This window comes from Micropterus dolomieu, linkage group LG21, assembly GCF_021292245.1.
Source record: "Micropterus dolomieu isolate WLL.071019.BEF.003 ecotype Adirondacks linkage group LG21, ASM2129224v1, whole genome shotgun sequence".
NCBI classification, from domain to species: domain Eukaryota; kingdom Metazoa; phylum Chordata; class Actinopteri; order Centrarchiformes; family Centrarchidae; genus Micropterus; species Micropterus dolomieu.
This window is the reverse complement of record NC_060170.1, coordinates 27310471-27327958: the sequence shown is the minus strand read 5'-3', so window position 1 is coordinate 27327958 and position 17488 is coordinate 27310471. Positions and strand designations below refer to the sequence as shown.

Here is a 17488-nt window from a genome sequence, read left to right as displayed (position 1 = left end):
TGTCTACACACATGGGATTACTATTATACTTTTACTTTTATTACACTAGTTTTCTCTAAAGGCTTAGAAGAATTGTTGCTTTATCTTTCTCATTTTGGCATACCCCTCAGAGTGTACAGGTAAATTAGGAATGTGAACAGAAGACTGTGGTTTTGTGTTAGATCTTACTGGTCCGCATTGTTTGTAGTGTGCCACTACAACAGTGAATAGCAGCAGATGCTCTTTTTGTAGCACATTTAATAACATTTTTAAAGGGAAGCTGTTTTACATTGGATTATACTGTACAGTACTAATCAGTTCTAAATAGAGAGGTTTGATTTTATATTTACAGTCCCAGTCTGCCCCTGTTTCATTTTATGCTGCATCTGAGTATGTTGTCCATTGGATGTTGTGTTTAAGACGAACTTGCCTCTACTTCATCCAGTATCATATTAACCAAATCAGATATGTCCAGATTGCCACCTTTTCGACCTTTTGTTTTGAATTTTAGATTTTTTTCATCTTCGTGTGTGAACATATTGTAGTTCTTCTACAGCCATATTGATGTTGATGGAAGACCAGAGCACTGTGAGTGATATTGATGGACACAGCAAATAAGAGCAAACACAGTTGTGTGCCACATTTTATGCAGAGATGAGGTGAAGCGTTAAATTAAGTGATACATCAAAGACCAAGCTGTAATTCCCCAATGGGAAGACATCTTCTTCTCTACAGAGACAGAATAGGGCAGGAACAGAGTAGAAACATTAAAGTAAAACAAAGATCCACCAAGCCTGAAGTTAGACAGCTCGCAAAAGAAGCAGACGTCCCAGCACTTAAAGTAAAATTAAAGGGAGCTATAATTAGTCAACTGTAACTCCACAGCGCTACAAAATTTTGACTTCCATTAATGTTACACAGCTGGAGAAACTGCAACCAAACCATCATCATTGCACAATTGTCTCAATCTGTCTATATTGTTTTTGTTTATAGTGTGTGTGTATATATGTGTTCTCCGTACTGTAGCCTGTGTGTGATCAAAACAACAACAGTAATGGTATCCAGCAGGGGCAATGAGTATATAAGTACATTTAGAGAATATAAAAAAAACAGTAAAGACAGATCATTATCTAGTTCATCCTCAGCACTGCTCCAGTGATTATAGTTTATTTCTGTTACCATTTTTCATAATTAAATCTTTATTAATGTTTACTGTCTGCTATGTAGCAGAAGGGAGTTACAAAACTCAATTTCACTCTACAACTTGTTGTATTGTGACAATAAAACCTACCTACCTACCTACCTACCTTATCAACAACAAAACTACAAAGCAGATTTAACAACTAAACAACTGATGAACAGCGTACAAGTACGTTTGGATCTTTGACTATGTATCAGTGTTTAAGAAGCCTTGTTTTCCAGAAATATGACATTGTCTCTCAACTCTCTTGTGTCCTCTTTCAGGTGCCAACGCTTCAGCTCCCGACCAGCTGAGTTTGGCTCTGGCATGGAACAGAGTGGACATCGCCCGCAGTCAGATCTTTATCTACGGACAGCAGTGGCCTGTAAGAGCCATAAATAGATGAGAATAAACATACTAAAATGTTCTTTTAGCACATGATTGTTTTGACATTGTACCTCAGTCTTGACAGTACTTTCTGTTTACAGAAACAGCTGATATTAATAATAATAATAATAATAATAATAATAATAATCCTTATTTGTAGAGCACTTTTCAAAAACAAGTGATACTGCTTACAAGTCAAGAAATGCAGCTCAATGCTTTACATTAAGACCAAATTTAAAAATGATTGGACGGAGAAAGATAAAAGATACTTTCAGCTTTAAAGGGCAATTTGGATGCTCAGCTGAGGATTAGTCATGGGTGAAAGGTTCAGCAACTGACAAATGGTTGCAAATGATAATCAAGCATTGCCGTGGTTATCTGTGAACATAATTGAAAAATGTGCATTCCTTGCAGTTTTCAAACTGTATATTTCAAAGCTATCTTAAAATGTCTAAGAATTGTATTTAAATTCACTTCATTTTGGATTTGTGATTTATGGAAGAGAAATGCACAACAGATAAAACAGAAGAAGAAACATTAAATCGATATATAGATTAAAATAGATCGTACAGTAAGTGTTGCTCCGCTCGCATGTTATATGAAATCCTATTATAATCCTGTTGTAGTTTTAGACTATACTCCTGTATAGTTTGTAGCGTGTGCTGTGTATGGTATGTTCAGTATATGTGTTCTCCATCCCATCTGCCTTAGGTCGGTTCCCTGGAGCAGGCTATGCTAGATGCCTTAGTTCTGGACAGAGTGGACTTTGTCAAGCTGCTGATTGAAAATGGAGTCAGTATGCATCGTTTCCTCACACTTTCCAGACTGGAGGAGCTCTACAACACGGTAATAACAAATGCACATCATTTATGTGTATTTATAACACCCAGTGAACTGCCTCCTTTGGCACATAGTTCAGTAGGGAGTTTCAAAGTAAAATGTTGATTGAAAGTTTACTTGCACAAAAAAAAATATGGTGCTGGTAGTGAACAGCGTGGCAGGCAGTGTCAACATTGTTCTAAGGAACTGTAAATACTGTCACTGATGGTAATAATATCCTCATATGTTTCTTTTTCAACAGAGACATGGACCGTCCAACACGCTGTACCACCTTGTCAGAGATGTCAAGAAGGTATGACCATCACTGCCGTCCCTTCAGCTCCTTGGCTGTTCAGGCACACTGTATGGGAATGTTGGCTTGAATGTGTATATTAAAGAAGACATGTTTGACTACATAGCGTTTCAGTTGCTTTTTTTGCAGTGTGTGTGTTGTTACTCTGTTTGCATCAATTTGTGTGTCTACATTTTGGTAGCCCTAGTTGCTGTTAACTGCAAATAGAGGCCAGCTTTTCTCTTTCAGCTGGAGATGCGGGCTGCAGTGGCTGTGTAGAGCTATGCACGACTATCATCCCTCTCATGACTTTTCAGCAATTTACTCTGTTCTTTCTCTAAGGCATACACTTTCATGGTAAACAAACACTACATGTATTAAACATTGCTTTATCCACAGAACTTGAATTTTAGCAAACCGAGGCCACAGTGGAACTGCTGTGAGGCTGTGAAGGAAGAAAGAATAATTTTTGAATCAGGAAATTGAGCATTCCCCTACATAACATAGACTTTATTTTGCAACAGGGTTGTGTTATTATCATGTTTCAAACGATGAAATGGTGGAATCTCTTTCAGCATAGGTTTTGGCTATGTGGTTCATTATTTTTGCTGCATATCTGCTATAGCACCTTGATGATAGCAGCGATAAAAGTCAACAACCTAAAATTTTACATTCAGTACATGTCTGCACGCCAATTAAGAGTGATCCCACTGTTGAGAGATGATGGGAGAGGTCAGCAACAACACCATTAGCATTGAGAGGTGTTCATTAATTAAAGTGTTACTGATTACAGTAATGCTGCATGGTCCTCTGGTAGTCGCTCAAGAGACTCCATGTTGTAATCACTCCTGGTTTACCTCTTTGCTTTCTTTAAACACAACTCTGATCTCAAGATAGTGCAGAGAGAACATGCAGTGTATATTCCACAACATGTCACCATACATATGCCAAACACACACCGTAGTGCATGGCAAAACATCCCCCATTTTATTTTTGCAGAGCTGTGTGTCATTGCTGTAGAATAGCTGAGTGTTTGTGTATTGCTGTTGTATCATAGTACGATGCTAAATTAGATTTAACTGCTCGAGTTGACTCGCCATGTCATGGCTGTTTTCTTTCTTTCTCATTCTTCACTTTGGATTGCTTGGTCATACTGTTAGCAATCGGCAGGTCTTATTTTGATTCAGATGCAGCTGTTGCGCTAATAATAGCTGTAAGGACCCGACGAAGGTTGCTTGTAGGTTTAATCTGGTCCGTTCATTAGATTGTGTGAAAGCTGAGTCAGAAAACAGAGAATCAAAGAGATTGGCTTGTGGACTGCAGCTGCCAAAGCAGAAATTGGTTTTCCTACAGAGTAAATGAACAATGCATTTTTTTGGCCAAAGGTTGGTCACAATACACCTTGTGTCCCGAGTCTCAGATATCAGGAGCAGGTAGGAGAAAATCCAAATGTAACTGGACAGTTTTACTTTTTAGGTTTCTTGCCTAATCGAAAGTATAAATGGGCAGTAATTGTGATTGTTTATTTGTATCGCAGGTCATCATCTCACTAATCGATTTCAGGATGTGAGAACTGGGAAACACTGACCTTTTGAGAGTATATTGCATTATACATTGTGTCATTGTGATAATCTGGTGAGCTGACAAGTAAACAAAAGCAACTGTTTAACTAGTTGCTGTTAAAACCAGGGCTATGATGTATGGAGGCAGGAAAGAGAAATTTTCATTAGAGCAGCGTCCCCATTAAAAACTCTTGCGCTCTAAGCTACAGAGTATATTCACAAGAGGTGTAAACAAACAGTTATTAGCTTGAGCTTCACCACCACAGGGACTTAAAAGAGGGCTTGTCTGACCGCTGACTGGTCCATTTGAACTATATATATCACTAGGATGAGGAGGTGAAGCTTTGTGTGCTTACTTTAAACCGCAGATGTATGATAAGACAGTGTCTCATAAGCAGTGTCTGTGGCTCTCTCTACTTCAAGTATCAGTTGGCCTACCGGGGTTGGCCATGCTCATCTGCCATGTAATCTTTGGATAAGAAGACATACTAGGGATGCGTAGGACAGAGGAGTTGGAGATTGTGTGAAGGAGGGTGTAAAGATGTGTAAGGTGTAGCTCAAAGGAACAGAGGGGCATGTTAAGGGCATGACAAGGAGCAGCGAGTGTTGGCATGGTTATAGTCGTCACGTGAAAGGACGTTTTTTTTTCTACACGGATTCTCCCCTCCAGCGTTAATAGCTGTTTGGCTGTTTTTCCATGCTATTGCCACTCTCTTCCAGGTTAATGAAACATTACCACTTTCTCTTTCTTTTCCTCTCTTCAAGACTGCATTGAACCTCACTGAGAAGATCTCATCATTTCCTTAAATGCAAATTATGGCAAATCAATAAAAACATTTTTTACATCATTTGTAATTTTCCTCCCACGTAATATTCTCTGCTATTCATTTTCTGTTCCTCTATAAGAGAACAAGTTACTGCTTCGGGCTTTTAAGGTTCAAGTTCTAGAGAGCGTTCAGGAGTAATACCTTACCTGAAACTGTGACCAGTTTTTGGTTCAACCAAGATGTCTAATTCAAACCAAGGTCCATATATCAAAGGAGGGGTAAATAAAGGCAACTGATTGAAGATACTTTCCCCTTGAAGACATTTCGCCTACCACCGAAGAGGCTTCTTTAGCTCTAGAGAAGCCTCTTGGATGATCTTCAATCAACGTCCAGTTGACCTTGATTTAACCCTCCTTGGATAACTAAGACCTGGATGACTGAGAATCTTCACAGACAAGGTCCACATAGTTTAAAGAATTCGAAATACAAAAATATAATCTGACCCACAGTCTGGTTGATATAGAAGCCGGAAGAGAGATCTTGCCTGAGTTTCTGTGTATGTCATTTCCCCTGCTCTTGCTTATCGTGCGGTTTACTCACTGACATTGTGTGTTCTTTCCAAGCAAGAATATCCAGGGTTCGGTTGGATCTACTTCAAGGTGAATCCGATAATCATGTTTTTTTTTCATAGCCAAAAACAGTTTGATATGGATTTTGTGAAGTGAGTGGATGACTGTGTGATTTGTGTTGTGCTATTGTTTCCCTCTTGTTTACCCTCCTTTATTAATCAGTTGGCATGGGTTGTTGCCTCTTAACACTGTGTGGTTTTCTAGGGAAACCTGCCCCCGGACTACCGCATCAGCCTCATCGACATTGGACTGGTTATTGAATACCTCATGGGAGGGGCATATCGATGTAACTACACCAGGAAGAGATTCAGAACACTATACCACAACCTCTTTGGACCCAAGAGGGTGAGTGAATGATCTCTCACCTGCATTAGCATCCCACCATGTAATGCATTTCAACTGGGAATTTTTCATGTCATTAATCAAAGACCAATGTCAGGGAAATGATCCTCATGTTCAAATTAGCCCTGATAGGGACAGCATGCATAATATGGGCAAATTGTGTTTTATAATAAAAATGTGTAAGGATTGTGTACTCAAGGGCAAACTTCACCTTGCTGATGCAAGCAGTAAATTAGCATGTACATATAAATGTTGTTAGTTGTGACACGCCTGAATTAGCAGAAAATACATGAGGCACATTATGTTTGGAGCAGGATGACAGAAACTGCATACTGTACTGTATGCTGTTTTTTATACTGCATGTGGATTCTGATATTTCCTTTAGGAGATTAATTTCTAAGTTATAAATATCAGGAAATGTTTGACTAAAATGGTAGGACAGAAATAGTTTCTCTAGGAATAAATGGAAATGACTACTATTTTGGTTAGCTGATTTATAAGCCCAAACCACTAGGTCTGGGTTAGGGTTAGATAATGGTGCACAAGGATGGAATATATAAATCCACATATATCAGCCTGACTGCCCACCATCACATCCATTAAACACACACACATACACACACATTTAGAAATTGTATTTGTTATTGTACTGTTTAAATTTCGGTCGCTACATTAACACAAATCATAATCTCCTAAAATCAAGATGCTGTTCATCAGCAGAGGTTGCCCTCCCATTATTCTTCATTTCCACATCATGGAGAGGCAGCACAGTTCAGGCAATTATTAGCTTCATCCATCGATAGCAGTGGCTCTTCATCATGTGCCATCATAACCCCAAGAATATAGACACTTCATTTCAACCGCTTCATTTCAACCGCTCATCTCACGCATTAGCACATATTCAACCAAAGTGGAGGAACTGCTCTTTGAAATAATGTGCTGTAGTGTTTGGTGGTTGTGTGTTTTACACCACACATACTGCACATTATATGGCATATGTTCATGTTATGTTTCTCTGATGTATAATTCTGCCTCAATAACTCACACACCATCTCAGGTGTTATGAAAATAGAAATATACACAGCTGTGGCGGAAATGCATCTGAAATGTCTGACGTGTGTATGTGAGTCTTTTTGGACCTGTTGATGTCATTGTATGTCTGCCATGGCAGCAACAAAGCAGCTGGAAAGACACAGATAAAGCGAAAGCAAAGGGACCGGACAGAGACTGAGCAAAGTGGCAAAATGAGAGGGAGAGAGTATCAGTTCCGATTTAACTATGATTTTCATGATGAAATGAACGTGCGATCACATTCACGTGCACGCACGCACTCGCGCGAACACACACAAACACATGTTAACCAAGAACAAAGCCTTGAAACACATGCAGATATCAAAATCCCCGCAGGAGTCCTGGGCTATTTTTACCAACTCAGATGATGGCTCATGAATGCATAATTCATACATGCCCTGCTTTAACACATATACACAGTACTGTACCAAATGCACAAATACTTTGCTTTAATACATGCAAACACACAACTATAATATATTGTTGCTGTATGTTTACTATACTGTCAGTCACACCAGCACAAAATGCTAATCCCTCAATGTTGTTGCCATTTAAAAAAAAACCCATTATACTGAAAGTGACTTGCCATATTAAAGAATATTTCTGGTCTCATGTGAGTGAGTCTGTCTGTCAATCTGTGCTGTGTTGTGCTTATAGAGTAAATTACTCTATAACATACATTCGACAAGGTCTTGTTCTGTTTGTTCATGTTGTTGTTGCTTTTCTAGCCCAAAGCCCTGAAACTGCTGGGGATGGAGGTGAGTGTTGATCTCATCAAGGTTGTTATTCCGTCACTGCTTCATTGTCTTCTCCCTCATAACGTGTTAAGTGTATAGTCAGTTTGCAGAATCTTTTCAGCAGAATAGTCGTGTAATGGTGTGTGCTGTGTGCCTCACAGTCTATGAAAGGAAGACCTTGAGGCCTGTTTTATTGACTTTGCTGACAATCTGTATACACTTTTCAACGACTTTAAGGCTCGTTGTCAATTATTAATACATTTCACACTGCCTTATACAAAGTTATTTTTCAATTTTTATTTTTTTTTCAGATTTGTGAAATGAAAAATAACTAACAAAAATATATGACTACATAACTGTTTAATGGCTCCAGACAGTATAACTGTATGTAACTCTTATGATACATGTCAGAGCAGCCCAGTTACAATTAACTGAATAGGTAATTATTAACCAACCCAGATAACATAATACATGGTTTGTGTACACACATGTATCCATGGTTTACATACCATGAAGTATCCACATCATAAAGCTTTTAACACAGAATGTGTCTACAGTTTTGTCAGAGGTATTTATATCTAATGTGCACAGCTGTCCATTCCCTTGTATGTCTGCCTGTTTGAAATCCGTCTCCCTGTCAGTGTGTGTTCTCTCTTTCTTTGTGTATGTACAGTCTTTACCTTAATGTCTTGCCCTCTTTTTGTAATCCACTTTATCATTCAATCAGTGTATCAACCTGGCCATGACACAGAACATGTAAAGTTTACTTGGGCACTTCTGAAGATATACATTTATGGAGCTGCAATAATTCGATATCCATAAAATTACAAACTTACTCTTTTATAAATGTGTCACTGTCTGTTATTACTGAATAATTTATTGCTGAACTATAATCATAGCTTTCTTTGTCCAGATAATAAAAGAAACCAGTTAATCAAGAACCAATGAAAATCTTTTGTCAGATCTCTGTAATTGATCAACCGTCAATTAATTATTACTGGAGATCAATGCCGTCCTACTGACATGCCGTTTAGACACTAACTGACAGAGACAGGGAGTCAACCTGGAGACACTGGGGATTTCGCCTTTGGTGAAGTTATTTTTTTTAAACTCAAACTGAAAGGAAAAGTAAAAAAGAGAGTAAAAAGTAAAATCAAAGAAAATTTTAAGTACAAGTGTGTAAGACCATGCCTGTTATGTGTATTTTGTGTGTAGCACTTTGACCACCTGTGTCCCCCGAAAGTCTGATTTTGCTTCTACATTCAACTAACTTTCACCGTGTGGAGGGTGAGCAATTTTAGAAAATGCATTATGAAAACATTTGCTGGGTGAAATGACCCCTCTAGACATGTGTCTGATGTGGCCACACACAGGGCTAGTCCTCCACAGATAAAGTCATGGGTACGATCCAGATTCTTGGTTTTACTTGTAATTTGTAACTGAATACATTCATAAATAGCTCAGCCTCATCTTAAAACACTCTGTTTTGTAATATCATCCGTTACAAGTCACCCCAAAATATGTGCATCTCTTGTGTCTCTCTCTTTCCACCCCACTCAACAAACACTCTGTTTTGTAATATCATCCGTTACAAGTCACCCCAAAATATGTGCATCTCTTGTGTCTCTCTCTTTCCACCCCACTCACTTGCTGTGACTCTCCACCAGGATGACATGCCCATCCGCAGAGGCCGCCAGAAGACGACACGTAAACGAGAGGAGGAAGTGGACATTGATTTGGATGATCCTGAAATTAACCACTTCCCTTTCCCCTTCCATGAGCTTATGGTGTGGGCCGTGCTTATGAAACGTCAGAAGATGGCGCTGTTCTTTTGGCAGCATGGTGAAGAAGCTATGGCCAAGGCTTTGGTAGCATGTAAGCTTTGTAAGGCCATGGCACACGAAGCCTCAGAGAACGACATGGTGGATGACATCTCCCAGGAACTAAACCACAACTCCAGGTGGGCGACACAAGTTATATTCATACACACACACACACACACACACTCACAAAAAAAGCCATCTCTGCTTGAGTGGTTTTAAACGTGATATTTCAGTATGGTGTGTATTTGTAGTGTTGAGCAAGACTTATCTCGCGGAAATATTTCTGCGCTTAATGATTAATGCAAAGTTAAGTGGAGAGTCTAGACGGGAACTTTTACCTCCACACTCCAGCGCATATGTTCAGATACACACACAAAAACACTAACATGCCTTCTTCCCTGTAAACTGACCAGTGTCAGACTACTCCAGGCTCCCATGGGATGTAAGTGACATAGATACAGAAATCTAATAACATACATGCATCACTGTTAATTTAGGATATGCATTTAAGATGAAGGTAATCACCAACAGATGAAAATTCTGGCTATGGAAATGACTGTTAATTGGTGTGTGTGTGGGGGGGGGGATTAAGATACTACATATGAAGCACAGCCACACGTGTGTCTGTGTCGAAGAAAGCCTACTGTCAGAGGCTGAAATTAGGGCAAAACTTAGGCTCAGAGTATTGATTTATATTTATATTGTCTGGAAGGAGACGTATTAAAATGCTGGTGCAAGGGGTGGTGCTTTATGTGCGTGTGTTGGCCATATTACATTCCCATATTTAGGCAATTTTCGAAACCTGCACACAGTATTTCTTGTTCAGCGAGCATCTGAACCTCTTCACTTTGGAAACGATACAGACATAATTACCAGTGAGAATGTGGGCCCTCTTTGCCGAAATTGTGTGTATATCTACTAAAGAAATTAGATATGCTTGACCAACCTGTATGCTGTGTTGATATGCATAATGTTACATCTTTGTGCGTGGTCAAGTGTTTGTATGCTAATTTAATCTCCTTCCGAATTTGGCCAGATGGTCAGTGATTCCTTGGCCAGTTTAATTACATTTCTACATGCTTGGACAAAGTGTATTATTGTCTGTGTTCATGTCTCTGTGTGCCTGTATATGTCCTGCATATAATTTCCCAGAGAGTTTGCCCAGCTGGCAGTGGAACTCCTAGACCAGTCCTATAAACAGGACGAGCAGATGGCCATGAAGCTGCTGACATACGAGCTAAAGAACTGGAGTAACGCCACCTGCCTGCAGCTGGCGGTTGCGGCGAAACACAGAGATTTCATCGCTCACACCTGCAGTCAGATGCTGCTGACCGACATGTGGATGGGACGCCTGCGTATGCGCAAGAACTCAGGCCTGAAGGTAATAGAAGTGGGCCAGATGTTTGGGATAACCTGTGGGTAAAGAAATGTGTACTTATATTAAATCAAATATCTGTGCACTCCACAGTGGCCTCAGGCTTTGGTGTTAGAGAGGCAGTTGTATTAGAATGCTTAAATTCCTACGCACTGCCTGAGAAAGGTTGGAGTAGGTAAGTTAATGAGAAATCCCCTCACAAACTACTGTAAACGTGGCTCAATTCACTGTGGGTCTGCTGAGTGGCTTACAGAAAAGTGGAGTGGTTGTACATGACAGCTACCAGGTGTGACCTGTGGGAATGAAAAGTGTAAATTGCTTTGGACATAATGTACCTGTATTAGAAGCAAAGGCCCCCCAGTATTAGCCTTTGACAAATATATCAGTACATACAGTACAGGCCAAAAGTTTGGACACACCTTCTCATTCAGTGCGTTTTCTTTATTTTCATGACTATTTACATTGTAGATTCTCACTGAAGGCATCAAAACTATGAATGAACACATGTGGAATTATGTACTAAGTGTGAAATAACTGAAAACATTTCTTATATTATAGTTTCTTCAAAGTAGCCACACTTTGCTCTGATTACTGCTTTGCACACTCTTGGCATTCTCTTGATGAGCTTCAAGAGGTAGTCACCTGAAATGGTTTTCCAACAGTCTTGAAGGAGTTCCCAGAGATGCTTAGCACTTGTTGGCCCTTTTGCCTTCACTCTGCGGTCCAGCTCACCCCAAACCAACTTCATTGGGTTCAGGTCCGGTGACTGTGGAGCCAGGTCATCTGGTGCAGCACTCCATCACTCTCCTTCTTGGTCAAATAGCCCTTACACAGCCTTGAGGTGTGTTTGGGGTCATTGTCCTGTTGAAAAATAAATTATGGTCCAACTAAACGCAAACCGGATGGGATGCATGTCGCAGAATGCTGTGGTAGCCATGCTGGTTCAGTATGCCTTCAATTTTGAATAAATCCCCAACAGTGTCACCAGCAAAGCACCCCCCACACCATCACACCTCCTCCTCCTTTTCCGGACTGACTGACCTTCATTTGTTAAAGTAATGATGGCCACTCGTTTCCCTTTACTTAGCTGTTGGTTCTTGCCATAATATGATTTCTAACAGTTGTCCAATAGGGCTGTCAGCTGTGTATCAACCTGACTTCTGCACAACACAACTGATGGTCCCAACCCCATTAATAAGGGAAAAAATTCCACTAATTAACCCTGACAAGGCACACCTGTGAAGTGAAAACCATTTCAGGTGACTACCTCATGAAGCTCATTGAGAGAACGCCAAGGGTTTGCAGCGCTATCAAAAAAGCAAAGGGTGCCTACTTTGAGGAATCTAAAATACAAGACATGTTTTCAGTTATTTCACACTTTTCATTCATAGTTTTGATGCCTTCAGTGAGAATCTACAATGTAAATAGTCATGAAAATAAAGAAAACGCATTGAATGAGAAGGTGTGTCCAAACTTTTGGCCTGTACTGTATACATATACAGAAACAAGAAATTGCAGAATTAAATGCAGGTAATTTAGAAACAATGTTGCCATTGCATAGTTTGCCCACCAGAGAGCACCAAGTTCGTTTTTCAACTTTAAAATGTAAAATCAGTGCATATATTTGTTGCAGTTCTTGAAATATCCACATATACATTGTTCTCGAATATCAATGTCAGTCTTAGAAATCCAGCGTCAGTCAGGTTCTAATTTGCCATTGAGATACAGTATCTCTGCTGTCAGGGAGTCCAGGTCAAGGTGGACAGCAAAAATAATATAAAATATATATAAAAGTACAGACGGGAACAGGTAACAAAAAACATACCCAAACACAACAAACAGATACAAAACATAAAAGGATCAGGGGCTAAAAAGAATCATGATTCATGATCAATCATGATGATTAAAAGCAATCCCAATTTTCTGCCAAAACTGATTTTGACGTCAGGAAACCAGATATGTATTGGGGTAATTTACCCAGTAAAGCTTTTGCAGTCAAGACTAACATACAGGATTTTAATAATTAAGGTTAGTTAATGTAGGTGAAATGATGCACTTAAAGATACACTGTGAGACTTGAAACTCAGCCAGTCAAAGTCGCTTGTGATGGTGGGGAAGAGGAGGAAAGAGGTTTATTGGATAGTAATACTTTGGAGAAACATTAGGAGTGCAATGAGGTGGCCTTTCTGGTTGAACCACAACTTCGTTAGTGTAGGCCTACGAAGAATTCTCTTAAGCCAGAGGGAACAGAAGAACTGACCTTAATTACTAAAAAACCTTTAAATTGTGCCCCCTCCTCTTGAGTCAAGGGGAGAGGTTTTATTTCTTTTAGTTGAGTTTTGATCAATTTTCCCTCGTGAGTTTTCCAGACGTCTGGCAGTAGGGTGATTGGGGGCAGCTGGTTAGATCAGAGAGGTTAGAGTTATTTATAATGAAGAGTTGCCCTGGGAGTTGCTGAAGGGACGGCTGGGTTCACACTCATTCATACACAGAGTGAGACAGAATGATGGGTCTGGCTGGTCTAGCTTCTTGGAGCAGGGCAAGACAGCTTTAAGTATGGGTTGGCCTTTGCAGGGAGGGAAGGTAGAGAGTGCTCTGCTAAAGCAAGCTCATTGGAGCAGAAAGACAGAAAGGGAACCACAAGTGGAACAAACAAGATTCGGTGCCCCCAGGAGTTCATGATATACAGCAAATAACATTGTCAAAATAATGTGTGTGCCCATTTTTGAGTTTCCATAGTTGTGAGGGCAGTCAGCTTCAACCCTGCAACACTCTAACTCATGTCAGAATGGTTACTAGAGGCTACATATGGACTATGGATTGCAAAGAAGAATACATTGATTACTTCACACATCAATAAATCGCTGCTTTCGACCCCTTGACATCACTGATGACAAGAGAAGCTGAGGCATCAATTTCTGTGCTGTGGTTATAATTGTATTTCTCACTAGTCACTTTTCATATATTCACTAGTCTAGTCATCTGGCTTCAGACTGCTTTGTTATTAAATTATAACATGATACTTTTACACATCAGAAACTAATGTAAAGTTAAATGGATAAAATTTTTGTGCAATTTTTAACCAGCAGTCAATGCAGTGAAAATAGCTTAATTTTCACAGCTGCTTCCAGAGATAAGAAGACGCTCAATTATACTGCTCACCATCTTCTTCTCTTTCCCTTGTTCATCACCTTCCCACCGTGGTAACAGTCTCACTCGGGCTTTTCTTGTTTGACTGGTATGTATCTGAAGTGTTTACAGGACGCCTGCCTCCTTTATCTGCTGCGGGTGCTTGTCCCTCTCATCCATCGTGGCAGCGCAGTACCCTTGCTGCCTGTCTGGACTAATGCTTTTGTAATTGACTTCCACAATAAGAACCCTCGCCCTGGCTGTCGTAAATACCAATGTTTTGTCATTCAGCCACGCGCAGGCCGGGGCATGATGGGGAGGTGTTGATGAGGGTACATTTATATAATGTGAGTTTCACATGTGCGGGCCGATAATGAAGGCTGTTTTGTTCCAGACTGTCCTAATTTCCGCACCGCTACTGATGAAACTGCGCACCTTCATCACATCTGTCGCTTCTAGCTCTTCTCCCTAACTTTCCTCCTCCTCCACTTCCCATTTCCCTCGTCACCCAGGTAATCTTAGGCCTGCTTCTGCCGCCGTCCATCCTGAGTCTGGAGTTCAAAAACAAGGATGAGATGTCTTACATGCCCCAGGATCAGGAGGCCTACCTGCAGGAGAAGGAGGAGGAGGAGCCTGAGAAACCAGTCAAGGAGAAGGAGGAGGAAGACATGGAGTTCACAGTAAGATCTTACTGTGAGGCGCAGTACAACTCCGTGGTGAGAGAACCCACCTCAGCCCCGCATCTCAGAATCTATACACATATTCTAACTTTAGGCAATACACACATGCTTTGTTCAGATTACAAAACTGGTCATTGAACACACAGCCCAGATTCTGTATCCGTTGTAAATATCTCTTGTGGACTAGTTTTATACAGTGTTGTTTCTGTCCACAATGAGATGTGGATATGCACACACATACACACAGTTCTACCCCCGCCAAACCCCACTCCACACACAACACACACACATACTTGTTTCTCTATTCTGGCCAACTGGACCTTTCCAGCCAAATTGGCCTTTCCTGTTTCTCGTCGTCTCAGCAAAGACATGGTCGTGGAGTTGTAGCGTCTCAGTCTGTCGCCGCTTGTGGGTTCCCTCGTGTATGTTTCTTCTTCCATCTATCTCCTTCTCTGTTTCTCTCTTGCCTTTCCTTTGGTCCCTCTTGTTCTCTGCCCAGCTCTCTCTTTGCTTCTTTTGCTTCTTTATTTCCTTTACTTTCAGCTCCCCCTCTCTCTCTCTAGCTCTTTCTCTCTTTCTCCCTCTCTCCAAGCTCAGTTCTAATTGAGGTACAGTACTGTATGTCAGCCGATTGCTGCCCCTCACTCTCTCCCATCATGATGATGGCTTGCTGCAGCATACCACTCAGCATGTCGGCTGCTGAGCATGGGAGGCCCAGGCTTTTGCATTATATAACCATGTCCGCCTGCTGCTGCAGAGCTTAAATCATGCAGAGTCTGAGCACCTTCTCCCGGCTCACAGTGGAAGAGTTGGTCCATCTGCATAGACATGGATGTACAGCAGGATTAAGATCGTTCCATTTCAGTCCAATCAATTCTGGAGATTATACCAAGATCCAGTCTGTGTGTTGAATACGAAAGACACTGTTAATACACAGACTGGATCTAAGGTTGTCCCATTAAGTGATTGAAGTGAAGTTGAACGCCTTTCAGCACCACTGTACATACTCTCCATTTGCATTGAGCACAGCCAGCAAGCCAGCGCAAAGATTCACAAAAGTGGGCCTTTATACACATGCAGTCATTGAGGCACTGTGGTGTTAAACAAGACCCCTGCTGCCAGAGGATGCATTTGCAATGAGCCCCCTGACATTGCACTGGCTTCTAACTGTACAAATGCACCTTCAAATACTTATGAATCACACAAAGATTCATACAGATAAACACAGACTGCTACACCACAGAGGGAGATTGTATTGTCCAGTCCTCAGATGCTCTAGATAAACCACACTGTGATGAATGTTATAGCTCGTGTGATAGCTTGTGTCCACTTGCTGATCGGATAATGTGCATGTTTGGTACATTAAAGGCATGGTGTGATTTACACACTGGCATCTGAATCTTTTCACCCTGAAGGCCCTGTCTGTGTGTGCCTTGGACAAAACTTTAGCTGAACATGTTTCACATATTTGGAAAAAATATAAATCCCTTGATTACTTACTGATGGTGATTTTTTCTTTGATTTCTTCTGATGGTTTTATCACTGTTTATCACCACCTATTCAGTGGCCTGGGAACCAACTCCTCATCATGTATTGAAAATTTTGGACCGACTTTAAAACATTTTATCTTTGCCCAGGTCTGTTATACTGCCCTGCTAAGTGCAGTAACTACAGAAGCAGTGAAGTTGAGTAAACGGTTTAAAGTTTATAGACTGCACGGCAGACTCTAAAACCGATAGAATGGTTGTAATACATTGTCGTCTTTTTAGACAGGTTATTTTACCCTAAACAATAATTGATGTAGAACACACTACCTAAAAAATGCAGGTACTGCACTTTGCCTTTGGAAACACAACACGGGATGCTGAGAGAATATGTAGTATGTACCAACAAAATGTGTTCTCTCAGCTTTTTTTTCCATTTTAACTAGTTTGTTCAAAGAAATAACTTTAGTTTGATTATTATTTGCAGTTCATATCTTATACAGATTAAGGGTTTCTGTGTTTCTTGTACTATTAACACTTATATAGAAGTTAATATAATACATAGCTGTCTAGTTAGCTGTCTTTCTCTGGCAGAGCGCAGTAAGTGCAGTGACAGTACACGGATTACCGAGCCGGAATGCAATAACTACACTGCCAACATGCAGACATGGGGTTTTGATTTGGTTTATAGGTTCGTTTTGTAGTTCCTGCAAGCTTAAACAGAGTAACTGCACATTTCTCTCTGGCATAGTATTTTTGTAGAGTAAAACAGATGTCAAATTCGGGATATAATTCAATTCTGGCCAAATATGTAGTCACTGCTTTTTGCCTTTGTAGGGCAGTATACTTCCTGACATACAATACAATTACATTAACGAACTCCCTCAGAGGTCTGGTGTTGCTTTGACATTAAGACCATGACCCATAAAATCAGTGGGCTTCGAACCCTCTCTCATGGATAAGGAAATGTGTCACAGATTGAAATGAGATATCTATGTCTTCTCTTTTTCCTTTTCCTTTTCTGTCTTCTTTCTGTCATTATCATGTCTCTCTTCTGCCTCGTAATTGTTGTCTGAGACACAATCCATGAGTGTCTGTGTCTGCGTCATACCGTGTTACCAGCCTTCACCCAACACTCCACCTCAAACACACATTTCACATTTTGGAATGATGACATTGCCTGTGCTTGCTTCTTTGATTGTGATATTAAAACTGTGCAGTAACCATAATGT

At 40.4% G+C, this 17488-nt stretch overlaps 1 protein-coding gene across 1 annotated transcript in view; it reads left to right on the top strand.

The window, feature by feature from the left end:
• Positions 1-17488, top strand: part of trpm3 (transient receptor potential cation channel, subfamily M, member 3) — a 142478-nt gene that overhangs the window by 111745 nt on the left and 13245 nt on the right. The window contains exons 11-18 of the mRNA XM_046035827.1: positions 1444-1544; positions 2258-2392; positions 2628-2678; positions 5820-5960; positions 7757-7786; positions 9433-9725; positions 10741-10969; positions 14605-14808. Coding sequence (XP_045891783.1) covers positions 1444-1544; positions 2258-2392; positions 2628-2678; positions 5820-5960; positions 7757-7786; positions 9433-9725; positions 10741-10969; positions 14605-14808 — 1184 coding nt within the window. The remainder of the gene's footprint in view (positions 1-1443; positions 1545-2257; positions 2393-2627; positions 2679-5819; positions 5961-7756; positions 7787-9432; positions 9726-10740; positions 10970-14604; positions 14809-17488) is intronic.